Genomic DNA, 27,234 nt, shown 5'->3' with positions numbered 1-27,234 from the left:
ATTAGAGAGCGTGGGCGGGAAATGGTGCAGCTCGAACTCCCATCCAAGATCAGCCCCTCGCTGATTTTGTTGGGGCCGTGGCATACCGGTAAAAGCATGTAGAAGCAGTCTGACACCTTCAGGAGTAGTCCGCGCTATTGAAAAACCCATTAAAACAAACGGTCTGATTTGGCATCCGGCGTATAAGACGACCCCCGACTTTCCATAACATTTCCAGGGGTTCAAAAGTCGTCTTATACGCCGGAAAATACGGTACACATCCCGTCTTCCCGTTGACAGTCGCAGTGGCAAGAGCTCAACAAGCATTTGCAATGCAGTAGGTCTTGTATTTGCGAGATTTTGAGCTATTGTAAATGACAATGCCTTTTATTTAAGTGTTTAAAAAACAACACATAAATAAAAGGCATTGTCATTTACAATGCCAATAGGTCAAAGTTTCTAAAATGCGAAACCAATTGCATTGCAAATGCTTGTTAATATTGTCTACAAGTGTTACCCCATGATCCTCCATGGTTCGTTCGCCCTTTGTCTGACTTGCACAGTGCAGCTGTGGTAGGTGAGGGAGGGAGGATTTAAAAGGTAGATCTTACTGACTGCACCATGCAGGTGGCGTGTTTCCATTACCAAAGTATATCAAATTAAGAATCACATCATTAGTCCGAAAAAAGGACGTGCTGAAATCTTCCCCTGTGGTGGGGATGATGAACAGTGCTCTGTTGTCACGGGGCCTCTTGCGTTGTGTATCAATAGGCTGCTCGGACGCACATGTATACGTAGCTAATGATGTCATACAAGTATCCGTTGAAATGGTGATGACGTGCGCTGGCATCCATTTCCTGTTTACATTATTGAGTGCCTCGTGGTCTTTAAATTCATGTCGAATACTAGTGACAACAACTTTTGTACCCGAGGCCTGGTCATATGTATGTTTGAGTTGAAAAGCAAGGAGGCCTAACGTTTTTAATAATCCGCGACGTGAATTTGACACCCCGATGACGTACTTTTCAGGATATGGCAAACTGCATTTAAAGTGAAGTGTTGATGATGTGTATAAGCATGGAGAGGCCGTGACATCTATATTTTTATTGGGGGCTGGTGACGCGTACACGAGCGTTGCGGGACTGGAGGTACTTATGAGTTTTGGGGAACTGGTGCTGGGTACGTTTCCATTGCGGGTCTCGTGACACAAGTATTTGTGTCCAGGCTCGTGTGAAATGCTCATTTGAGAGGCTACTGGGGTATATTCCCTCCTACCTCACTGGCACATGAATATTTAAGACGCAGGTATTGAAATCAACAACCTATCACAAATACATCACTGTTGACGCAGTTGACATGCTAAGTCAGACTCCTGTCACAGGTGGGAACAGTGAAAAACTTTTGAAAATACGTGGATTCCCTTAGTGCTGTGAAGCCACACTGATGGCAGAACATGGGCTATGCGTTTAACATATTGTATGTTTCAGTGTTGTGCATGTTTGAAGGGATGGTCGTGACATGAACTTTTGCATCAGGACCATTCCCAGACGCGTCTAAGGGGCACCCTTGATGTGATTGGACCAAGTGTACGACTGAGCTGCCTTTAATGTTGCGTGTTGTGGGCAGCCTTGAGTGCTCTGCCAGCCTTGTAGCTTGATATGTGCGACTGTTTGCTATTGAAGATCACCTTTCATATTATCCTTCCTGTCTCTACCCGCCATGCTTGTTTCGCTTCACCCTCACCCACGCTTTCCAATCTCCCCACTCACAGGTCAGGACACCCCATCAGTGTGACAGTGGTCTTCATCACTCCCAGCCCTCTCAGCAAGATCTCCTGGGTGAATCGCCTGCACTTAGCCAAGATTGCGCAGAGTGAGTATGCAGCACAAGGCGTGGGCGGGAGATGCTGGAGGGCATTTGAGATGGGCACTTATTTCACATCAGGTTTGTTGCGGCCAGCGAGAAAGGATGCCAAGCATGGGGGCGCGGTGGGCGATGCGAATGGGTCCTTGCTTTGTTTTGACTCCCACTTTCTCTGCATGCTGCGACAGTTCTGTAGTGTAATCACCTATTACAGTGGTGGGTGCTAGGGGGGGGGGGCATGACTGGTGGTCACCCTTTTAAGCCTGCGCGTATGTACTGCATTGTTCTTCACAATGGTTTCTGTTACATGCACTTGTTCGTTGCTAGCTAGGATGAGCGAATAGCTCCGCTGTTGTAATGTCTTACTCGGTGGTAGCAACCCCACTACCGCCCAGTCTATCTGCCTAAGAAAACACCTCTCCATTGGTTGAGCAATGGGCCAAGAAACACCCAGCTAAAAAGGAAAAAAGAAGTCCTTTGGCCCATACACATAAGACACTGCAGAAATCTGTGTCTAGATCAGAAGTATTTAACTAAACATTGACCAACTCTCTATTAGCCACACACAACTTAACAATAAACGTAATCAAATGATTGAGATCCAACTGCCTTGCGGAAGGGCTCGCAAAATAAGTCGATATGGGGTTGTGACAATAATACAACAAAGCTTATAGCATTGCTTAGGCTTTCTAGAGACTGTCACTAGATCTTGCAATCTATCCGCAAGCTCTAAATAAGCTGAAATCCATCCTCCCCCACCTGCATGGCAGGCTACCATAAAAAGCTTTGTTGGATTCCAGTGCAGTGCTGGCTATTCTCAATATCAATACACCAGGTGAAGCTGTGTGACAAGCTGTTAAGACTTTTTCGTTTATTAAATGTTTACTCAGCAGCTAAAAATAACATTGAAATTTCTGAGTTAGTCATAGCAGTGGCGACGAGGACAATGAAAGCCTTTATGCATGGACGGGGAAGGCTGCTGGATAGTAGGGGACACAATAATGGCGGAATGCATGAATAATAAATGTGAAATAATGAATGGTACATTGACTTTTTTCTTGGGTATTTATACATCTAATAAAAACTGTTAAAAAGCACTGGTCAGACTTCTCAGAGCTTATCAGAGGAAGGTGCTGTCCATTTATTCATGAAATGGTCGATGCATCTCCAGAATCACATTTTAAATGTGTTGCGTTGGGAGAGAAGTGGCTGTAATTTACCATACTCACTGAATAATTCCGGTTTGCTTTCAAATCAGGATTTCCGATTTGACCGCCTGTACACTAGAAGAGTTTTGTGACCAGATGTTCACCAGGTAAAAACTGGCACCAAGTGGGCAGGAAAACAGTTCCCATTCTGAGCTCTGAAACTCATCATGATATACAGATCTCATCTTGAATTTACAGGATGTGCGATTTGTGGGCCAGGGATTGCATACGACTTTTAGTGAGGCCTATAGTGGGTTAAGTTGGAGATTACGTGTCAGCCTGATTTATATGAACAGCAGATATTTAGAAGGAATGTATTGACAGTATGTTGCAGACTGCATCTCTCGTTGGTGTATCCACTTCAGGAAGATGCCGGATTCCTTTCCCCATGTCATGGAGACGTAAAGCGCTCTGACATAGGCTGACCAGGCAGATTTAGCTCATGCCCTGGTTGTCAGAGACGGTCGACTGAAAATAGAGGAAGGCACGTTTGTATATGTCTCAAGGCAGGATTAGATATCTGGAAGGAATCTAATAAGCCCGAATAAGACTGGGTTTAAAGATACATGAATGTATTCCCTTAGTGTCTCAATCGTATTTCTATGTTGATGAGCGATATTCTGCGCCCCTGGGTGGTTGTAATATTATAGTACCTCTATTTAACCAACAAATACGTGTTTTGGTTTTCAAAATCCGGTCACCCTGCTTTGACACCCATGGTTTTAGTTTCCCCTATAGAAACTCCGAAACAACGACATATATTTGGTTAACTCCGCTTTGTAGACGGTGCATGTTATATATTTATAGGAGGGATATTTGAGTGTTTTTGTTTTTTAAACCTGAATGCGAGGGGCCTGCTGCCAGGGAGGCAGACTCGGGGGGGATCCAGGGAGGCTTGGTGGGCTTGTCTGAGGCCGACCTCCCAGGCGCCCATTTCTTCTGTATCTCCCTGCCGCTGCAGAGCGGCTTAATGGAAAAGAATGCTTTAAATCATCGCAGGGAAGGTGCATTTTAATGCTGCTCCGCCTCAGAGGCCCGGGGATTGCATTCCGCCGCTTTAACCATTTGTTTTTATCTGGCAAGCCAGAGGGAAGAGCGCGCGAGCTCGTTTGAAGAGAAAAAGTGTATTAAAATCGAATGGGAAGAAAATGGTTACGCACTCATAGTGCCCACACTCCCAGCGCTTCCTTACTCTGCGCCACATACCACTTACATACCAAGGAAACTCATGAGACAAATTTTTGTGGGAAAACCGTGGTGCAGGTTTATTTAGCACAACAAGTGGAATTAAGGTGGGTCATCTTACGGGCGATCCAATGCGGCAGCCCCTCGCTGCCCCGCATGCCTAATAAGCCATTCTTGCACGGCGAGTCGATGCTCTGACGGTGCAGTCCATTATCCCTTTCTTTCGTTCACTCCCGCCCCCCCTGTCAGGGCGGAGCGATGAGGCACACCCCCGGTCGGTTCAGGCCCCCCGACCGCCCGAAGGACTAACGGGGCGCCGACGCTGTTTCCTGGAACCCCCTCGGCTCCAGGTTCTTGGCTCAGGCACCCCTACTGTGCCAGGCAGAGGTATTGACCGTATCCTTCTGCCGCAGAGGTACCCCTACTGTCCATCTGCTTCCAGATCGCCCTGTGACTCCGCCTGCAACACAAAACAGACCGTTAACAGTTCAAAACATGCCTGCTGCTCTGCCGCTGGGTTTGGGCCAGGGCGGGAACAGCGCAGAGCAACCAGGAACGCGACGGCAGAAAAGGCCGAGCCTCGCTGCCGCGCTCAACTTAAACCCCTTAAGGGCCGCCCCTCACCCCTGCTGGCCCGCGCCCATAGGGCGATCATGAAAGGGGGCGGTAACGAGCTGGCAGCACCGTTTGTCGCGCGGAATGTGGGACTAAGATGCTGTCTCGCTTAGCTCCCCTTCGCGTCGCGCGGCCAGCGGCATAGTGCCCACACTCCCAGCGCTTCCTTACTCTGCGCCACATACCACTTACATACCAAGGAAACTCATGAGACAAATTTTTGTGGGAAAACCGTGGTGCAGGTTTATTTAGCACAACAAGTGGAATTAAGGTGGGTCATCTTACGGGCGATCCAATGCGGCAGCCCCTCGCTGCCCCGCATGCCTAATAAGCCATTCTTGCACGGCGAGTCGATGCTCTGACGGTGCAGTCCATTATCCCTTTCTTTCGTTCACTCCCGCCCCCCCTGTCAGGGCGGAGCGATGAGGCACACCCCCGGTCGGTTCAGGCCCCCCGACCGCCCGAAGGACTAACGGGGCGCCGACGCTGTTTCCTGGAACCCCCTCGGCTCCAGGTTCTTGGCTCAGGCACCCCTACTGTGCCAGGCAGAGGTATTGACCGTATCCTTCTGCCGCAGAGGTACCCCTACTGTCCATCTGCTTCCAGATCGCCCTGTACTCCGCCACAGCTCTGGAGGAGGCCCCCGTCGATGACAGAGCCCCCCACCACCTATAACTTTCTGTTACTATTTTCATCACTTGTATCTTTCTGTGTCTCGCATTGCCGCATTTCGTACCTGTCACCAGATCACTGGCACCCTGCTGCTGTTAGGCACTCTTTTAAGTCTAGGGGAAAGACGTCCATCCAGCCCAGACAAGTGCACCCCGTCCTTTCCGTAATGACCCACAGTCCTTTCCTGTAACACGCATGCCTGATGAACCCCAGGCCTCTCCTTTCCATGCATTCTTGCATGGCCCTGTTGACCCTCTTCCTGCCTTGCTCTAAGGCAACAGCTGATCGCGCTCCCTTCCAGGCCCTACGGGGAAAAGATGATGATGATGTTGTGAGGCCCGCCCTGCGCTGCTAGACATTGGTCAATCCTGCGCCTCAGCTGGCCCCGTCTCGTACCCGGGAACCCAGCCCTGAAATTCGTGTCCTTGCTAAAGCCGGATCCCATTTCCTGTATGAAGCCCACTGTTCCTGGTACCATACGCATGGCCCATCACCTACACGAAACAGTCAGCTGGTAGCAAGAGGATGTCCACCTCCCCACTCACTTGACACCCCTTGCCCAGCCCAGCCCTATATTTTGAAAATGTTTGACCTCCCTCTGTCTGTGGCAAGCCTTGTGCCCCTGCCGCACGCCTACACTCCTAATATTCTTCTAGGCGAACAACCAGCTTCGCTTTTAACCTCAAGCTAGGCTGCTGTACATATTTTCGATGTGTAATGCACGTATTGGCATCGGCTGTACAGTGGTTTCGGGCTGACCTTGCACTCGTTTCCTAGTGTTCGGGTATATGTTTGGCCCCATCGCAGTAAGGCAAGGTGTTCACAATTATGACCCTTCTTACTGATCTACTTAATCCTCCCTGTTGGCACTCCCGTCCTTCGGACGTATGTCGCAGTGGAATTCCCGCACTAGGCAGGGGTCCATGTGCTTAAAGGTGAATGAACCAATATACGGAAGTACGTATTTACCGCACATTTACACGTGCCCAATTCACGCTAACTTTATCATTTCATACGCATCTTACCGTTGATGAAATTTCTGTGTGCAAGTGCTACTGTTATCGCTTGTACTGGGAATGCCGTGTGTACCCCTTCAACCAACCCTAAAGAGTCATTTCCTGATACTCTTACAGTGCCCGCACCTGACTAAGGGTGAAAAGTTGCAGGCAAGCCTACTTGGGTCCCAGCCGAGTGACTGCCATTTATTGCAGCATAGTACTTATTTGAATATGCACCGGATGGACCCTCCTGCCAGTGGTGTGGTCTACTGCACAATACTGCAGTGCCTTTTGGATTACATGTGTGGGTTCCCACCTTGTATTTATGCCTGCAGATTTAAGGAACCTGCAATCGCCCTTCAAATTATGTTTCCCGTGCCCTATCCATAGCTGTCTGTTGTCTCCAATATCCGTTATGGCTACCACTGGAAACCTTTCCCTGGGATTTACAAAATCCAACCCACCAGGAGTGCTAAACATACCTGCACTGACAGATGTAGCCTGAGGGCATTTTAAGGAGCTGGCCCCGTAACTTGACAGGTATAGAAGTTAACCTGTGCACTTCGATCCTTCACCGTTATCCAATAACGATCACACACATGCCCGCCTGCGCTCCGACCCTATGCTGCCCTTTGACGATAAACCGTTCTGGCCACATGCATCACATATTCATGCCTTCTATATCGGTGGCCCTGAAACTACGCTGGGAAAGCTTCTGGGCCGGCGCCACCACAGCTGATAAACGGTGCTGCGCGCGGGCCGTGATATGGCGTGAATTGGGGACCGCGGGCATTGACGCGCGCACCTCAACCATCTTGCTGCTGTCACTCATAACATATTCCTTCCCGTGGGCATTCTTGTGCAGTGCTTCAACCTGCCTCATTGCTAATTTTAAGTGATACGTCAGTGCCCCTATCACGAGCGCTGTATTTCTGGGTGCTCTCATTAGGCTCCTGCATCGTTATATCCAATTATCGCCGTGTTCTAGCATACCCAACTGCGCCGCAGGTGGTCACATGAATGCACGAGGACGAGGCTTTTCTTCCCCTGAGGTGCCCATAGCACAATCTATGCAGAACTACATGCCCCAGCTTCCCTGTGAATACCCCCGTGTCATATCGGAATGTGCGCTATGCCCGCTCCAGTGTAGGCCTCCTTTGAACAATGCTCCCCAATGATCCCGTAGCCAAGTGCACTAAGGCGAGACCCCAACTGATTGCTCCTGGGTGTTGTACGCGGGACTGATACCGGCGAACATAGCCCACACACCAACGCTGTGCTCCCTGCTCCCGCATAAGGGCATGTTAATGCTTTGTCAGTTGCATCCACGCAACGGAGCATCAACTAATGTACATTTGCTTAAATGAAGTATATAGCAAGCATACGTATATTCATTTTACACAGTCGCTTTATGGGCAGTCGGTGACTTTCAGAGCAACAACCCTTTGTATATTTATCCTTTTATTTAATATATGGGTACAATGAACGTGTTTATTTGGTAGATAGTGCCGCTTTTTCAAGTCAGTATCGAAATAGTACAGGTGACTTGTGTTCCCTCTCATGTCAAACACATTTGTTTCAAGCATGGTGGGGTGCGAGACTTAATTTCACAGTGTCTCCACACTGTCGACACGGGAGATTTACTATGCTAATCCTGCATATACTGTAGTCCCGCCTCTGCACCTATCCTAACACCACCCAGTGTTTGTTTCTTGACAAAGGTATAACTCGAATGGCCTCGACCAGTTAATACACAAAGGTATATACACCCAGGGCAACACCTCAGGTGGCGATGCTTCTGCACATGGAGCTGTTTCTTCCGTGGATCGATTACCCCTTCCTAAACATGACACACACAGATGTGCTCCTAATACCGATGTATCATATTCCAGAATATTTACCTCGGGTGGCGTAAATTTTTGCACAATCCCGGATGGAGCTGTCTATTTAGTGGATGTAATATCCCTACCTAAACATGACACACATAGATGTGCTCCTAATACCAATGTATAATGTTCCATAATATTTATAATCAGGCGTATTGGATGCCCGTCCTTTTGTTCCCGCGTAACCTGACCTATTCTACCTCATGTACTTACAGCCATCTGAAGTTTGTCACTTTACCCCTGCTACCCATCAGGCCCTACTTAATGTTGAAGCCGGCTAAGGCAAACACGTGGCCGGCAATGGCGGCGGGATCATACCCCACCCAGAAACGCCTAGCGGACTCAACTGCTGGGCGCAACGCGTGGCCAGGGCCGCCCAGCGGACCCAACTGTCGAGCGCTCGGAATAAGTGTGGGCCCCACCTGCTCTCTGATCTGGAGGCCCTAGTTCATTCACACAGACTTTCATCCTCATGAGGCCGATAACATTGGTAGCAATGAGTCGAATATCACAAACGTCCACTATAACATGTGTAGCAATGAGTTGAATATCCACAAGCATCCACAATAGGAGCCCCGACAATTACCACGACAGCCCCTGTCAATGCTGCCCGCTGCCTGGAACACCGGCCACTGGAACCATCCAGGAGCCCTAGAAAGCGCCTGAGGAACGTAGAGTCGGATATATGACCGGCGCCAAAAGCCTGTTCCCAGCCGGCTCCTTTTATACTATCAGTGTGCCATGGAGCGGTATGGAGAAGGCTGCTATGTACTGACATTAGATGTGCCCCTAGTTTCGGTGCAATAACATTTTAATCTCCTGCAACCCTATGGCGTGCGTGCCCTTAAGTTATAAATATAGGGGATGTAAAACGCTTCGGGTCAGTTCCATACACAACATCGGAGTGTGCCTGTCTACCTTACTGTATCCCGCCCAGCCCTACATGCACCCACATGTGAGGCCCAAACACCATTTAATCAGGAGACAGGGCTTCCATTTAATCAGGGGACAGGGCTTGCATCCGCTGTACGTTTCTGAAGCAGAGGGACATTTGCAGTTTCATATCTAAACGTTTATAGCTCACCACTAAGTCCATAGAAGGAATCCTGCCCCCTGATAGCAGATGGAGGAGGCAGCATTTCTACGAACCCTTACTGCGAGTCTGTGCTATTTACGATTGATACATCAAGCACAGCACAAAATTGGACCCTTAACGAATTTCAGACACTGTGTGAGCAAGTTCGGAATTTCGGAGGCAAGTGGTAGTAATATCTCAGTCAGATATATTGTAGTCCGTTTTAAGTGCACACTAGCCCATCGGGTACATTCACCGAGTAAAATACGCTTGCACCATGGTATACCCCAAGATCACGGAAACTTTCTAAATATGACACACAAGAGCTGAAGCTGTTCTAACAAGCGAACCACTCTTCACTGGGGAGCCTATCACAAAGGTAAATTTACGTGTGCAAGGTTACTCCGAAATTTTTTTTTTTTTTTTTCTAGAGGCCCATTCACAAAGGTAAACCTATAAGTAATACATTTACATGTGTCAGTTTACTCCTCCCCTTTTGGGTAACTTCACTACTTTCGGCTTTTACAAGTGTAAAGTTACTCAATACTCTAGACTTCCATGCCTTTACCCCTGAACTCGCATACCTCACGACACTAACAATGGTAAATCTATTCCCCGTCATGACCAGTATGTATCCCAGACCCTATCTACCTGGCTGGCATAACCCCCCGATACACAGGGTTCCTGTGTCCTACCTCCTGTATGGAGCACCAGGAACGTAAATACTTTTCAACCGCATAGGAACACTTTTACAGGGCTTGTGCATGACATATGCATGCTACCTTTCTGCTCTCACCAAAGTGCATCAGCACGGAACACCCGAAACGTAAACTTTTAAACCGCACAGGCACACTTGTATAGGATTTGTGCATGCCATATGCATGCTACCGTTCTGCTCTCACTAAACCCGTATCGTATTACCCGCTGCTAGAACCCTGCACTAAACGCGCGGCCATTGTCCGCGTGGCCGGCAATGGCGGCCGGGTATGATGGCCGGCCATGGCGGCCGGCTATGACCAACACGTGGCCAGCCATGGCGGCGGGATCCGACCCCAACCCAGCACGGCCGCGCGGCCTGTGCCTTATCACGCCGTGCCACCTCTCTGACACGGAGCTCTGCCATTGTCACGGCGCTCCCATAACCGAAACCAGCACCTATCCTTAGCGCTCGCTCGCCTGGGTACCTTACTATATGTACGTTTCCTCCCCACGGTCACCATTTGTACTGAAAGCGAGCCGCCACCCCCACATTGCAATGGAAAGCGAACTCGCAGGCGCCGATCTCCCGAACGGGATACGAGATGCAGTTGTATTGAAATGTTTTTAATATATTCAGATCACCTCAAAATTATTCTGCAGGCTCTTAAAGGGGGCCACACTGCCGCTTCATTCAAAACATAGAATTTCGCTTCGCAATAGAAATTGGAACATTGGTAGCGACCCGTTTCCTGCCTCGTGTCGCTGTTTCTGCAGATTAACTGTGGCGCAGCGTTAAAATTCATAACGCCTAACTTTTGTGGAGCACGAGTGAATACATTTCCAAAAGCGAAACAGCTGCACATGTGGCAGAGTTTGCGCTCTGTGAAAAGTTTAAAGGCACACAATAAACAACCCTTTCTTTGTCGTAAAACATTGCTCTTACTGAACAAAAGCGTGGCCAACAAAATGAACGTAATATGACGGCAGGTGGGGAAGAAAGAGAGAAGACGAATGGAGACCATGAGCCGGAGGTCCACTTTAAAACAAAGCTCATATTATTTAACTGGGACCCGGCTTCCTAGAAATAGCCTCGCTCCAAGACACAGGGCTAAAATTGTATTTTTGAAATTGAAATTGCACTACATTTGTCACACCCTGCTAATCATCTACAAACGAGAGAAATTCATTTCGGATTGAAAGTTAATCTATGACATGCTACGAACACATGTGCTAATGGCAAGAATGTAGTAGGAATGCTGAGCTATCCTAATTTGGAAAAGGCAGCGATCCGTTTGCCTTGTTTTTTAAACACTCATGTCGAATGCGGGCATCGATCCCGCTACCTCCTGCATGTTAAGCGAGCGCTCTACCATTTGAACTAATCCTCTGCACAATCGAGGCGCTTTCAGACTGCTCACTATTCCCACGTAGTATTGCCCTTGGAAGCTCGAGAACCAACACATGAACGGCAATTTTAACCAGTTTCATACGGGGGGAGGAGTATTACTATAGACGACCTGGCTATAAGATCTGCAACACTCGGGTAAAATAACTAACGGCATTACCTCGGCGCAAACATCCGTTCCCCCTGAATGATCCACATGTTGTACAAGAAACCGCATGTACCACTGCACGCCGTCTGGCAAACGATGATCCAGGCCAGGCAGCATTTTTTTCGCTGAGAAGGAACCTATACAAGAAAGCCTGAGAGAAACACGGCTCAACTGGCTAAAACGGCAGAAGGGGATGAGCCCAGTTACGGCTACATTCACTTTTAATCAGGAACCAGGCCTGAAGGTGTCAGGGCACTTCTAATGAGCCCCAGTTATATTGCAGATGGCTACCCTCACTCTAGTCAGGCACGGGGAAATCAATCACGCAATGTTGCGCGTCCTCACCGAGACCCGAACTCGGATCCCCAGCTCCGCGGTCGACCGTCCCAACTGCTAGACCCCCCTCTCCCTGAAACCCAGCACACCCGGAGATAAACATTGCACATGCTAAGGGGCACTCCGTGTCATGCTCACGACCGCCAAAGATACACAGCGATGCCACACCTAAAATCAAACAAAGCTCTCCTGCCCATCATAGCCAACCACACCGGCGGACTCCTGCTCACGACAAGGAGACCGAGTCCATCATCCTGAAATTGCCCACAGCAACCGACCTCCGAGCAGACTGGCCGACTCGGCTGCAAACCGTGTCGATGACCCGCGGACCAGGGGCACTCGGGCCAACAGCCTGGCCCAGCAAACCTCGGGCAGAGGAGGAACGTGCGCGCCGCTGCCAACCATTCCGCGGGAGACAAGACCAACGCTGCCCCTTTACACGACCCCGAAATTCGTCCAGACATCAAACAGACTCCAACAGTGCTACCCAGCCGCGTCGAGTCTGCAGCACCACAACCGCCAACAAACGCTCCGCACTCTAAATTTTTTGGCGCATCCAAGTTCACAACAGCAGAGCCTCCCGAGCCACGGCAAAGCACCTCCACGACCCAGGCACACCCAAACATGCAGCCCCCCGAAGAACACGGCCTGACCATCCATCCCGTGCACGCTCACCCTCGGCGCCCCCGGCAACACAAACCGCTGCTCGGCATCAGGGGACAACAAACGTACCAAAAACTTCCTCTCTTTGTCCCCACCGCTCTCAAACACCGGCACTCACCGCAAAACACGTCGCAGGAAAGAAACCCGACGCAAGACCACGCTCCATGCAGGCGCAGGACGCCCGGCACAGAGGCCGGCGGGGGCACCATGAAGCAACAGCGCAGAGCAACCAGGAACGCGACGGCAGAAAAGGCCGAGCCTCGCTGCCGCGCTCAACTTAAACCCCTTAAGGGCCGCCCCTCACCCCTGCTGGCCCGCGCCCATAGGGCGATCATGAAAGGGGGCGGTAACGAGCTGGCAGCACCGTTTGTCGCGCGGAATGTGGGACTAAGATGCTGTCTCGCTTAGCTCCCCTTCGCGTCGCGCGGCCAGCGGCACAGTTTCTCTCAGACACGCGGTCACGCAGACTCACAGTTTCTCTCAGACACGCGGTCACGCAGACTCATAGTCTCTCTCAGACACGCGGTCACGCACACATCCTCTCATATATTCTCTATATTTATCATTTGTTTCACACACTCAGACTGTCAGCGACACTCACAATCTGTCCCTAACACCCCCCCCACACACTTTCTTTCAAACCGGCTCTCATATTCCGCCTTACTCACACTTTCACATACTTTCATGTTCTAAAACGGTCACATACTTGCTCGTACCCTCACATGCACACAGCCAGATACTGCCCATATGTTGTGCACTGCCTCTCTCACACACACATCATCGCCACAGTTGAGAGTGCTGCCTTGCTCTCTCTCGCGCATACACTGCCACTCCTTTTAACTCTCACATTCCCTCTTTCATTCTCACATACACTTGCTTTCTTTTTCAAGCTCACTCACACACATGCACTCTTTCATAACAACCAGTGGTGTGCAAGGGGTGGTGGTGATAGAGCGCGCGAGGCCACCCGGCCAACAGTTTTCGCCGTTTCCGGCTTCAGGGCCCATATACTTTCCAAACCACCATATACATCGATCAGGTGACTTCACGAGCTCTATCAAGTTGGTGTGTGTGTGTTCCCTGCTACCAAATTTCGGTGCACCCGACTTACCATCCACCGATGCGGGTGCCTAATGACCACAATGAATCAGGGAGCTAGCTGTAAAGGAAAGGCAGCAAAATACAAACCCAACCAATAACCTTCAAATACTGTTTAAATGACCACGGACAACTGGAAGTTTTAAAAATGTTTATCTAAAGTTCAATATTTTCTTGCATGAGGTACAGTAAAATAAGGCAATCAATAACCAAGATAACGTAAATCACATAGGCAGAAAGAAATAATGACAGAGTAATCATCAAGGTACAAAATAAAATGTAACGAGAAAATACTATATAAGTCAGTATTATCTAGACAGGGATAGACTAAGTGTGTGTGACTATAGAAGAACTTATAATGAATAACACGCTTCACTTAAGGTGAAAGGGCCTTTGAACAACCTAGGCAACGAAGTTCTAGACCATATCAGAAAATGACACACTGCTATGCAAAATATGATTTCTAACAAATGAGAAGACATAGGAATAACTTCGCAAAATTATAAATGACTGTTCAATAGTTGCGGAAAGGCATGGAAATATAACATATGCAATGTTGAACTTTATTTAAGCAAAAGTTAGAAATTCAGAAGGTGCAAGAATTTCAAGAGGTTCAGAGTAATATTTACCTAGAAAAGGTGTGGAAACCAAACCCTGGCCACGGGTCAGTTAAGGACAGGAAACCCTCAAGGAAGGATACCCCTCAAAGGACAGCAGGTGCAGAATGGACACCCAGGACAGGACAGGATACCCTCGAAATAGGAATCAGGACAGGACCCTCAGGACAGGACAGCAAACCCTCAGGACAGGACCCTCTTCAGGACAGGACCGGAACCCACAGTTCGGAAGCAACGCCTGCGCTCCACCCGCTCTGCAGCTATCGATCAAGACCCCGATTGGGTCAGCGAACTCCCAGCTAAGTGCTTTGCCAGCACTTTAAGGTTCAGTAGAACCTTAGCCTATGGTCAAATTCGGACAGAGTGCTCCGCAGCGCTCTGTATCTTCAGTCACCTATTGAGTGCGTTGGGTCAGTGACAGGTCAGCTAAACCAGACAAGTCGGACGGTTCACTAGGTGAACCCAGGGTAGATATACAGTTTGGGGACAGTGTACCACCCCCCAATGTTGCAAAGTGTCAGAATCCCTCAATTTCAATTGGTCCTAAGGTAGGGTTTGGGTAACACACCAATCACAATACGCGAATTGAAGCCTTCATTAACATATTTGGGTACCGCCTAGCAGATTTGGGGTTCCCATGAGCTAACAGTAGCGCAATATAACAATGTATCACATAAGGAGCTACATTCGCTGTTCTCGCAGGGCAGAGGTGACTTTCTCAGGAGCATCTCGCCCATCACTGCCAGCTGGCTATGTTCCATCAGCCAAGGTCCCTCGTGCTGCCGAATGTCGCACAGGCGCAGAAGGGACCTCCAATATGGCTCTCCTCTCACTCAGACCCCCATTTCCCGCGGTACATGAAAAGTAAGCGAAAACAAATTAATACATAATAATGTCATTATGAAAACACATCACAGAGTTTGTACTTTTAACTCATCATCCAGAAATAAACTTAATTGCATTAAATGTTAGCTACATTGACACAGACACAAGAGCAGTGGCACGAGCTGTACCACATGATAAGCACAGCTATGAATTACGCATGCGCATAACTTTCCCTCCACTTCTGCAGACGCGTCAGGACACGTGAGTGTGGCTGACGCATGCGCAGTAACTAAAATACAAGCGACGGCCATTTTTAAAAGGACACGGATTAATTCATTAGAAATACACATAGGCAAGCTTCGGGAACTTTACTTAAGCTAAATATAAACGTTAGTAAAACATACACGGGTTACCTTATTACACATAAATGAGGTTCTTGATTTCGGCAAGCCGCAAAATATGCAAAGCTTTGCTTCATCAATCCCCTCTTTGATGATATCTACTATCATCACAAATTATACTGGAACCAGATGCCAACTTTCTTTCATACTTTATAAAGTTCTATTTCTTCCAGCAACCGCTCCAACTTTTCTCTTTCAGTTTTAGCAGGGTGAGAAGTTTTCACCTTTTTGTATATCTGATCATTCACTTCCTCTAATTCAATCTCATCCACACTTCGTTTCACTCCTCTTGCATTTACCTCGTGCTTTTTGGTGCGCTTGCGGTATTTACAGCATAAGAAAATGGAAAGTATAATAAGACCTATAATACCAATTGGCATCAGAATTTTGAATAATAAGCTTTTACCTATGCTAGCAAGCCAATGACCTACATTTGAGAGACCATCTACCAGTCTCTTCCAGGCACTATCAACCTCGAGTGGTTTGAGTTCCTTTGTCAAATTAGTAATGTTTTTCACATATCTTTTGATCTGTACACTTTTATCCGGAATATAAGTGCAACAATGTTGCGCCTTCAACATCCGGCAGACTCCGCCCTCTTTCGCTAATAATATCACTGCAGGGTTTGGGACAATAGGGCAGCAAGGAACTACAATTTTGTTAACCTTTCTCAGGTCCTGCACTACCCTATACTTGCCACTAGGCTTTTTGATGCCCATAATCGGTGAGTTGCATGGGCTGCTCATCACTTCCTGTATGATGTTTCCTTCCAATAATTTTTGTATTTCCAGAGTGACACCTGCTTTCACCTCAGCATTCATTCGGTAGGGCCTAGTGTTAGGATATACTGCATTGTCCTTGATGGCTATTTGTATGGGGTCCACATCTTTCATCAACCCCACATCCTTTCCAGTGAAATCCCACACCTCTGGTTTTACGGCTTCCTGTAGTTCTTGGGGCAAGTCCTGCAGGGTCAATCTTTTAATTTCTGAGTCAGGTCTAAGCAACAATAATTTATAAATGCCGTCTTCATCTGGGGTCTGTATTTCAACACCTTTTGGTGTGCAAAAGATGGTACAGTTCATTTTGCACAGCAAATCACGTCCCAGTAAATTTACTGGACTGGTGTCACAGACGACAAATCTATGCATCTGTTTAAAATTTCCAATTGAAATCTCCATTGGTTCGGTAACAGGAGTACTAATCAATTGATTAGATACACCTACTACTTGGATATTTTCTCCCGAGAGGGGTAGGTTTGGAACGTCCACTGTTCTTACAGTAGAACGGGTAGCGCCAGTGTCCAACAGAAAGGTGACATCATTTCCGTCAACTTTTCCTTCAATATATGGTCCAGACTGGTCTACCGGCAAGGAAGCGCCAAGTACGCACTCCTCGTCCTCCCCTCTCAGGCCCCGTCAGTCCTGATCATTACAAAGGAAGGTATCATTCAGCAGATACTGCGAAGTTGCTGTATTTCTGTTCTCCCCGCTTTCCCAAACCTCTATCTCTTCATTTTCTGCCTGTCTTCCCCTGTATACCTGTTTGGGTGCTCGAGGCACCTGAACTGTTTTTACCTGGGGTTGAGTCTTTCTTGGTCTTTCTTTCTGCGTCTGTGGAATTAAATCAGGAGTTTTCTCATTAACATCGACTAATTGGGGACACTCGTTTCGCCAGTGTCCAATTTCGCCGCACTGATGGCAGGGAAATTTTTTCATAGCCTCTTCCCTGCTAAATTTGGGCCGGGGCTTTCCTCCACCCCCTCCCCCAGGACTTTTGTTCTCAGCATTTTTAACCATGTTACTCAATTGTTTTTCCTGTTGTTCTGCGAGCTTCACCTGAGCCCACATAACCTTCTCCTTAAGGGCCTTTTTCTTTTCTGCCATCTCGTCCTCGCAGTACTTAGCGTACCGCAGGACCTCATCCATTTTCTTAGTATGCCAACAGATTTTATTGTCTTTTATCCACTGACAAATTTCAGGTCTTAAACCATTTACAAACCTGTAAATAAAGTGCGTCATATCCTTCAGGTCGATGTTATCAATACCACTGTATGTTTTAAATACCTGCAATAACCTCTCATAAAAAGAGTGCACTGTCTCATCCCTTTCCTGTGTTGTTCTATCTATTTTTGTCCAATCAGTTTCCTTAGCGGGCACCTTTTCTTTCAAGTGCTGAATTACCTGCTCATATTTTCGCATGACTTCCTTTGATGGCTCCCCTGTTTCCTTGTTTCTGGGATACTCTTCACTGGGCCAATCTATGTTTATTTTACACTGGGTCCATAAATCTACTGGAACCACAATGTCGAAAAACCCATCCAGGTCTTTCCACAGACATTTTTGTACCTTCACGAACCTCTCCACCTGCCGGTACCAGTCAACTGGTTTCTCTCGTAACTTTGGAAAATCGTTCGTGAAGGACACAATATCCTGCCTAGACCAGGGGACATGCACATATTTCCCCCCTGGAACTTCGCGCATGGGGCATAACTGCTCAGGTTTTTCTACCTCTCTTAAAGCAAACTCGGGAGTCACTTGTCGGGAGCGAACCTCTTCCCTCTTTTTCGCCCACCTGCTTCTCCATTTTTCCACATCTCCCCATTTCTGCAGTACCCCCATTAATTCTTTAATCTGCAACTTCTTCCCTGCCACATTCAGGTGTTCTATATCTTTGTCTGAAAAGTCTGCTCTGTACGGTTTCTGTAAGGGCTTGGATTTTGAGATATCTACCCCCATACTAACTGCTGTTTCGGTCAGTTTTTCATGGAGCACTCTGGTGTTCCTTGTAAAGCTTTTACATATGAACGATAATTCTTCCTCAGAGTAGGTATTCAATCGATCCAACCCCACATTTCCTGCCATTAATTCTTCTATTTCAACCCTCAGCTTGTAGAGGTCTAAAGGCTTTGTTTGCGGAGTCTGCTTTTCTAATTCACGACTCCAACTCTCAATTTCATCCGGAGTTACCAGAGAGACATTCCTAGTACCTGTTGCTGTCTCTAATTTAATTTCTTTTGTATTAAAAGGGTTATACCTCTGCTGTATTCCCTTTCCAGTCTGTTTGTTTGGCAATTCCAAGAATGCAACTTCAGACTCGCACTCACTGGACTGATCATCTATGATGATTGGTTCCTGTCTCGGGGTTGCTATGACTGGGGTCATGACTGGAGTAATCGGATTTCCCTGACTATTTCCGTATAACGGGACCACCGGTCCAATAGTTACTGGAATAGTCAATGCCTCAGGACTGGTATTTATCTGAGAAATTTTCTGAATTATTTCTGTTCTTTGTCTAGCTAGAGCCTCTTGCTCCTTTTCCACTAGTACCCTTCTTAGAGTTGTGTCATGTAATATCTGTGGGGTCAATGGAGGAGTAAAACTCGGGGCAGTAGGATGCGTTTCACTTGGTCCTCCCCCATAATTTGGTTTCGGGAATAAAGTTCCAGTATTAAAGGACCTGCGCTCTTCCCCATATGGAGGTTGAACAAAAGGCAGTCCCGAATTCGAAGGTTTCTCTTCGCTTTCATACAAGGGTCTGGGGAAAAAAGTTTTCGTACGTGAATATTTTTCTTCCTGACTTGCGGGCACTTTGGGATATATGTCCCTTGTTTCCGTCAGTTCGGGTTTTTCAGGATAGGGTAATACTTGACCACCCCCTCCCAGTCCCAGGGACCTGTCTTCTTCCTTTAGGAAGTGGCGTCGGGGAACATCTCCTACACTGGAAGGTCGGGTTCCCTCATTGTAAGGTGGCGGACTTCTGGTACAGATGTCATCTATTAATTCATCATCTGAGTCCCCCAGGGCCCCCCAATGCTTACATTTTTCAGTACTTTTCTCACCCGCTCCAACGTTATGACATGCCGGCATCATGGGAAACAGACCTTCAACAATCATGCTCTGTCTCCACTGTTTCATCCTTTTATCCCTGGACTCCTGTTTCTGCCTGGGGTACCACTTGGTCAAACCCTTGTCCATTCGGGGTCTTTCTCTTTCAAAAGCCTCAATCTCCCATTCCTCTAATGCCTCATACTGCGTTAGTCTCGGTCTGGGATGCAGTTCATTCATTCGGGTTCTTAAATTAAATAAGATTCTACCATTGAAAGTACCATCTAACGGAAAAGCCAATACTCCGTCATCTTTTGTGTACTTCACCCAATTCTCCAGCCACACACAGGTATTGTACCCTCGGTCAAACATCATGAATGAGGCGGGAGTATTGGGTGCTGGGACAAGAACACCTTCCCTAGATTTAATCGGTTTGTCCGTTTTAAAATAATTTTTCACCTTATTTACAAGGGACATTTTTCTCTTGGTTCCGTACATAATATCGTATCTGTTAGCCTTCCACTGATCCCTTTCAAACCCTAGATGCCTTGGATCAGGTCGAGTCTCTGTAGTCCGCGAGTGCCACATACGACTTCTGCGCTAACTTTGTTTACAAACTACCTCCAATCAGAATGCGCTTCAGAAAATTCGTGCAACCAATGGGTGCGCGACACAAAATAAGCTCCGCCAATGGGTGCGCGGCCCCTTCGTGAGATAGTTCCCACGCTCCGGCGCTCACCCCTCCTTTACAATTTCAGCTCCGCTACCCGCCCGCTGCGTCTACCAATCCCAGCGCGGCACAGAGTGACGTCAGAGGCGCTTCGCGACTGACTCCCTCCCTTCACAAGGTAACGGAAACTTTCTTTCTTTTAAAGTGCTCAGTGCTTGGTTAATTTACAACAAATACACATTCGCCACAGTGCTCAAGTGTCTAGACAGAGAAAGAATTCTATTGCTGCAAGTAAACTACTTCCATTTACTTTTCACTCGCTGCGGGCAGATCTCTTCCGCCTACCCTTCACTCTAGCATCGATGAACCTGTTATTCCCCTAAACTCATCCACTTCTTTCCGGGATATGTTCCGAGTTTAAGGTTTCTCAGCGGACCCCTCTGCTTTCACGCTAGCTCCGAGGAACCTGCTACTTTTCCGATGTGACCCTTACTAGGTTACGCCACTATGGGAATTTTGCCAATGAACCCCGTTACTGTCATTTATTCACACATGTATTCAGAAAACCCTAGTTAGTGCTTCCCGGTTATCCTAACCTGCACCTAACTTTCCTCGAACCTGTGACCTCAGGACAATGGATTCTATTCACCACTTGCCCTTTCAATTCCCCGGGGAGTTCGGACAACACTTAACTAAACGATTGACAATTGCATGGATTAGTACATATAACAATATAAGAACAAGAAAAATAACAATACAGCAATTCATGAATTTCAGCAGCGTATTCACAAGAGAGTGATCAGTTCCCTCAGAACAGCCGCTCTTATAGCAGCATTAATATAATAGCAGCTTCCGACTTAACTAGTCCAACTAATCCTGCCTAACCTTTAGCTAGTCCCTAACCATCCTCTGCTACCAGAAAACTGATAGAGCGCGCGAGGCCACCCGGCCAACAGTTTTCGCCGTTTCCGGCTTCAGGGCCCATATACTTTCCAAACCACCATATACATCGATCAGGTGACTTCACGAGCTCTATCAAGTTGGTGTGTGTGTGTTCCCTGCTACCAAATTTCGGTGCACCCGACTTACCATCCACCGATGCGGGTGCCTAATGACCACAATGAATCAGGGAGCTAGCTGTAAAGGAAAGGCAGCAAAATACAAACCCAACCAATAACCTTCAAATACTGTTTAAATGACCACGGACAACTGGAAGTTTTAAAAATGTTTATCTAAAGTTCAATATTTTCTTGCATGAGGTACAGTAAAATAAGGCAATCAATAACCAAGATAACGTAAATCACATAGGCAGAAAGAAATAATGACAGAGTAATCATCAAGGTACAAAATAAAATGTAACGAGAAAATACTATATAAGTCAGTATTATCTAGACAGGGATAGACTAAGTGTGTGTGACTATAGAAGAACTTATAATGAATAACACGCTTCACTTAAGGTGAAAGGGCCTTTGAACAACCTAGGCAACGAAGTTCTAGACCATATCAGAAAATGACACACTGCTATGCAAAATATGATTTCTAACAAATGAGAAGACATAGGAATAACTTCGCAAAATTATAAATGACTGTTCAATAGTTGCGGAAAGGCATGGAAATATAACATATGCAATGTTGAACTTTATTTAAGCAAAAGTTAGAAATTCAGAAGGTGCAAGAATTTCAAGAGGTTCAGAGTAATATTTACCTAGAAAAGGTGTGGAAACCAAACCCTGGCCACGGGTCAGTTAAGGACAGGAAACCCTCAAGGAAGGATACCCCTCAAAGGACAGCAGGTGCAGAATGGACACCCAGGACAGGACAGGATACCCTCGAAATAGGAATCAGGACAGGACCCTCAGGACAGGACAGCAAACCCTCAGGACAGGACCCTCTTCAGGACAGGACCGGAACCCACAGTTCGGAAGCAACGCCTGCGCTCCACCCGCTCTGCAGCTATCGATCAAGACCCCGATTGGGTCAGCGAACTCCCAGCTAAGTGCTTTGCCAGCACTTTAAGGTTCAGTAGAACCTTAGCCTATGGTCAAATTCGGACAGAGTGCTCCGCAGCGCTCTGTATCTTCAGTCACCTATTGAGTGCGTTGGGTCAGTGACAGGTCAGCTAAACCAGACAAGTCGGACGGTTCACTAGGTGAACCCAGGGTAGATATACAGTTTGGGGACAGTGTACCACCCCCCAATGTTGCAAAGTGTCAGAATCCCTCAATTTCAATTGGTCCTAAGGTAGGGTTTGGGTAACACACCAATCACAATACGCGAATTGAAGCCTTCATTAACATATTTGGGTACCGCCTAGCAGATTTGGGGTTCCCATGAGCTAACAGTAGCGCAATATAACAATGTATCACATAAGGAGCTACATTCGCTGTTCTCGCAGGGCAGAGGTGACTTTCTCAGGAGCATCTCGCCCATCACTGCCAGCTGGCTATGTTCCATCAGCCAAGGTCCCTCGTGCTGCCGAATGTCGCACAGGCGCAGAAGGGACCTCCAATATGGCTCTCCTCTCACTCAGACCCCCATTTCCCGCGGTACATGAAAAGTAAGCGAAAACAAATTAATACATAATAATGTCATTATGAAAACACATCACAGAGTTTGTACTTTTAACTCATCATCCAGAAATAAACTTAATTGCATTAAATGTTAGCTACATTGACACAGACACAAGAGCAGTGGCACGAGCTGTACCACATGATAAGCACAGCTATGAATTACGCATGCGCATAACTTTCCCTCCACTTCTGCAGACGCGTCAGGACACGTGAGTGTGGCTGACGCATGCGCAGTAACTAAAATACAAGCGACGGCCATTTTTAAAAGGACACGGATTAATTCATTAGAAATACACATAGGCAAGCTTCGGGAACTTTACTTAAGCTAAATATAAACGTTAGTAAAACATACACGGGTTACCTTATTACACATAAATGAGGTTCTTGATTTCGGCAAGCCGCAAAATATGCAAAGCTTTGCTTCATCAATGGTACGGGGTGGCCTGCCCAGTGCGGTACGAGTTGCGGCCGCTCCCCCCCCCCCCCTGCTTACGTGCGGCAGCTGCGGGGCGGCAGAGGCAGGTACCATGGGCGGCAAAGTGTCTAGCTACACCACTGGTAAAAATGCTCCCTAGTCTGAGACAGTCATGCAGATCCACCTCCCCACTCTTCAATAGGCCTGGATCAGGCTTCAAGGAGTAGCGCAAGAGCTATTGGTAGCTCTCCAGCTACCTTTAAGTAGCTCTCGTGTGCAGCTGAATTAATATACATATGCCAAAATCGAAAGTGTGTATTAGAGATGAAATTAGTTTATTTTCAAAATTCTTGAACTGATATTTGAAGGAAAATGGCGGAATTTCCAAAATAAATGAAAAGCTGATATTTGAGTGATACATCATGTGGTGTTGAGGTGACATTTTACAAATGTTATTACCTTAGTACCAGGGGCATTGCTGTTATGTATTACCCATGTAGAGGCATTCCATATTGACAAAGCCTTTTTTAACTACATTTCTTCTGGCAACCATGCCTGATGCACTGAGGTGATCGCTGGTAGTCACCTTGAAAATGGTAGCCACTGATCTAACATTGTCTGTTGTGGACACTATTGCGATACTGTTTCACTGAACATAAGTAGCTCGCATTATAGAAAAGGTTGGAGACCCTAGATGGACTCCCTCTTGCAATCTTGCACAGTACAACCAGAATCTGTGCTGAGTGGCCTGTGAAAGGCAATATTTTTGGGAGTGGGAGAAGAGACCTGCGGCGCAAAAGGTGGCCTTCTAAACCCAAGTCTTTCATGATGCCTGTAAGGGGGAATGTGGAAACTTTTAGTGAAACACACAAAAGGTAATAGGAGGCTGCTCGCAATAAGAATGACCCCTGGCAATAGTCGGAGTAGCCTTCCAACCCATCTTTCTTTTTCTCACCATGCCACCTCTGTTTGGATCAAGCCATATGCAAATCAGTCTTAACCCTGCTGCTCTTGGGAACAGTCCAGCCCTAACTGCCAAGCCAGGTCCTCCCTAAAGCAGCACAAAAGCAACCCAGGACTGGTTTCACCCTAGTTACGGGCTCATCAGCCGGGTGCAGCCTGGTTCCAGTGCATATTGCTGGGTCCAGACTGAGGTGGCATGGTGAGCAAAAGAACGATGGTTTGGAGTGCTTCCCTGAGCGAGTGGCAGTGGTTAGATTTATTGAAAGCAGCCTCTCATCACCTTTTATGTGTTTAATGTACTGCTCTAATTGGCATGGGTATGCCCAGTCATTGGGCACATGCTCACTGTGTCACTGGACTCGAGCTGTACCTGGATGATGAACCCATAACTAAGGCGAAAGCGGTCCTGTGTTGCTTGTGTTCCGGTTCAGGGTGGACCTGGCGTTCAGACTAGGCCGTTCACATGAGGAACAGGGTCAAGCTGATTTTTCATATGGTGGGTCCAAACTGATGTGGCATGGTGAGCAAAAGAACTATGTGTTGGAATGCTACTCGGACTATTGCCTGTGGTTAGACTTATTGCGAGCAGCCTCCCATCACCTTTTGTGTGTTTCATGTATTGCCCTAAGTGGCATGAGTGTGCCCGAGGCATAGGTCCCATACTCACTGTGTCACTGCTACCAAGCTGTACCTGGCTGATAAGATTCTCTGTAGGCTCTTTATTAGAGTAATGAGGTATGAAAATATGAAATGAAATGAAGATGAAAATAAATAAATGGTAATGTAAATCCCCACCAGGAACCGGAATGCACACCCTTCTTAGCCCAGGTCTTCGTCAGCGCTAGTGACTGCCGTGACCCGTAACACCATGGCAAAATTACACTCCAGATCACACTATCCTCAAAGATCGCTGGACTCAGGCTCTAGCCTCAGCATCCATATCACGTGAGAGCGAATCACAAAGTACAAGCCTTCTCCTTCCTTTAACTAACATCACATGCGCTCACTCTACTACAATGTTTAACCTCATTCTCTCACTTGCAGTTTCTCAATAACTTTTACATTCTCTTGCACTTACAGTCTGCCTAACGGGGTACTCTTACTGCTGCCTTTTCCTTCTCTATTGAGAACATTCCTTGTATATAGGGTTGCCTTTGTCTTGCCCAGAAGCAGAACCTCCCATATTCCCAGATGATTATATTGTACTTATTGAATTCGAATTGACCTTAATTTTCTTCTACAAATTTGTGCAGGTGTTTACCAGTGCTCGGCACCGGCACTTATTTGTCAACACCGGGAATTATTTCATAGAGTCTACCACATGGTGGCGCTGTCAGTCTACTGTTTAGAATATCACATCAGCAGCTCGTGTAAAACTTCAGTACACATTAAAATAACCATTCTAGCTGCTTAGGTGACATGGAATAATTCAAATTGTCGCGTCTAGTGCGGTATGTTGGTTGGTAGGTAATGGTGGCACTGCATTTGACAGCACTGGCAGGGTGTGCAAACTGAAGCGGCCTCCCGTGAAATACCTACCTTGGGCCCTGACAATTTTATTTGCAAATTAAACACCTGCACGATTTAATGTCATTTAATGAGCATTTTGTAATCTGTGTGCGAGTCCTGGCGCACATGCTAGGCAGAAGCAAGCTGGTCTTCCTTCAGAGGTCCTCAAATCTACAAAATTACTGTGCCTCTCCAAAGGGTGGTAGGCAGGGGGTATACGCAAGTCCCAGCAGCCTCTGCGGTGCTTTGTGGGGGCCGGGGCCCTCATTCAAGTCCGAGGTCTATTGATATCTACGAGATCTGGGAGTCTGAGGGACCTCTCACCACGTTCTGCAGGTGGCCCCCATCTTTTTATATTCGCCACTGAAGGTAGGGCTGGGGCAAAGACGGTCGGTCACATGTTTAACTCTTTCCCGTAGGTCCTGGCCCGTCCCCAAATAATCGCTTGTATGCCTGACAGACATGAAGTTGTTCTTGAAACGTCTACGAGCAGGAAAGGGAGAAAACAATTTTCCCAAGTCTTTTTTTATCCTTTATTGACGTAACATGAAACCAATTACCTCCGTTTGGGGTTTTGCAGGTGGAGTATGCAGGTCTTGGTGATTCGCACCTTAAAAACACTATTGCATGAATTAATTCACACTTTGAGAAACAGCAGACGTTTTCAAATAACCCCCTTTCTCTGTCCACTAGTATTATCAGCTCAGCGGTACAAATGATTGTAACTAAGCATAATATAGCCTTATAGTATACTGCTGAGGACTATACTGGTTGTGAGAGGCACTGCCCCGACAAAGGCCTGTAACAAGGGAGAGGACCTTTAACCAATATATTCTGAAGCAGGAGGGCTCTAAGTCTATTAGAAAATTGGACTCACTGAGGGTGGAATGTTCAAAATTAAAAAGGGAGAAAAAGAAAGCCAAACATTGGAAAGTTGGAGCAGAAGGCTTATGCCAGCCATTATAAGCCCTGAGCTACTTCACTGTTTTCAAAGGAGCTCCCAGATTCTAATATTCTAATTCTTAGTACATTTGTGCCATGGGCACTGGCAGAATATTATGTCATTCGATGCTAGAGCCACATTTCAACTCCAGAGCTAATTGCTATGGTACAGCGAAAGAGTTTGGTTGTAACAAAGAGAAAAATAAATATGGTCCTGTGCTTAATGTCTTTATAACTCATTGTTTTACTAGGATTGGATCCAGTTTCAAAGCAAGCTGTGCAATTTCTGTAGGTACTGCTCTTGGGCTACACTCATTCGATTCCCGACCCCGGTCTTCTGTGAAATCACCTTTAATGTGAATCACTGAATACTTTTTAAGTGGAAACTTGGTCCTGAATACATAGCATCATGTTTAATAGATTGCCAACTGAACCTTCCGACTTGTGTGTACGCTTACCCTTACATAAGTGATTATTTCTGTAGCCTATGCACCAGGGCCTATGAAGCGCCGTATTTTTATCTATGCATTCACTTGGAACCCAAAGTTCTGAGATGCAGACATGCTGGAGTTACTCTATATATAAACATTAAATAGGGTGACCAGACGTACCGGTTTTCCCCAGAGTCCCGGTTTTCAGAGGACTGTCCCGGTGTACCGACACTT

At 47.1% G+C, this 27,234-nt stretch overlaps 1 protein-coding gene across 5 annotated transcripts in view; it reads left to right on the top strand.

Moving 5' to 3' along the window:
- ARHGEF10L (Rho guanine nucleotide exchange factor 10 like) overlaps positions 1 to 27,234 on the top strand; it is a 640,241-nt gene that overhangs the window by 521,775 nt on the left and 91,232 nt on the right. For all 5 annotated transcript variants that reach the window (XM_078643336.1, XM_078643335.1, XM_078643338.1 and 2 more), the window contains one exon: positions 1,751 to 1,851. In XM_078643336.1, the coding sequence (XP_078499462.1) occupies positions 1,751 to 1,851 (101 nt within the window). The remainder of the gene's footprint in view (positions 1 to 1,750; positions 1,852 to 27,234) is intronic.

Source organism: Lissotriton helveticus, chromosome 5_1, assembly GCF_964261635.1.
Source record: "Lissotriton helveticus chromosome 5_1, aLisHel1.1, whole genome shotgun sequence".
NCBI classification, from domain to species: Eukaryota; Metazoa; Chordata; class Amphibia; order Caudata; family Salamandridae; genus Lissotriton; species Lissotriton helveticus.
Note: the sequence above shows the minus strand (reverse complement) of the source record. Positions and strands in the feature narration are given on the sequence as shown.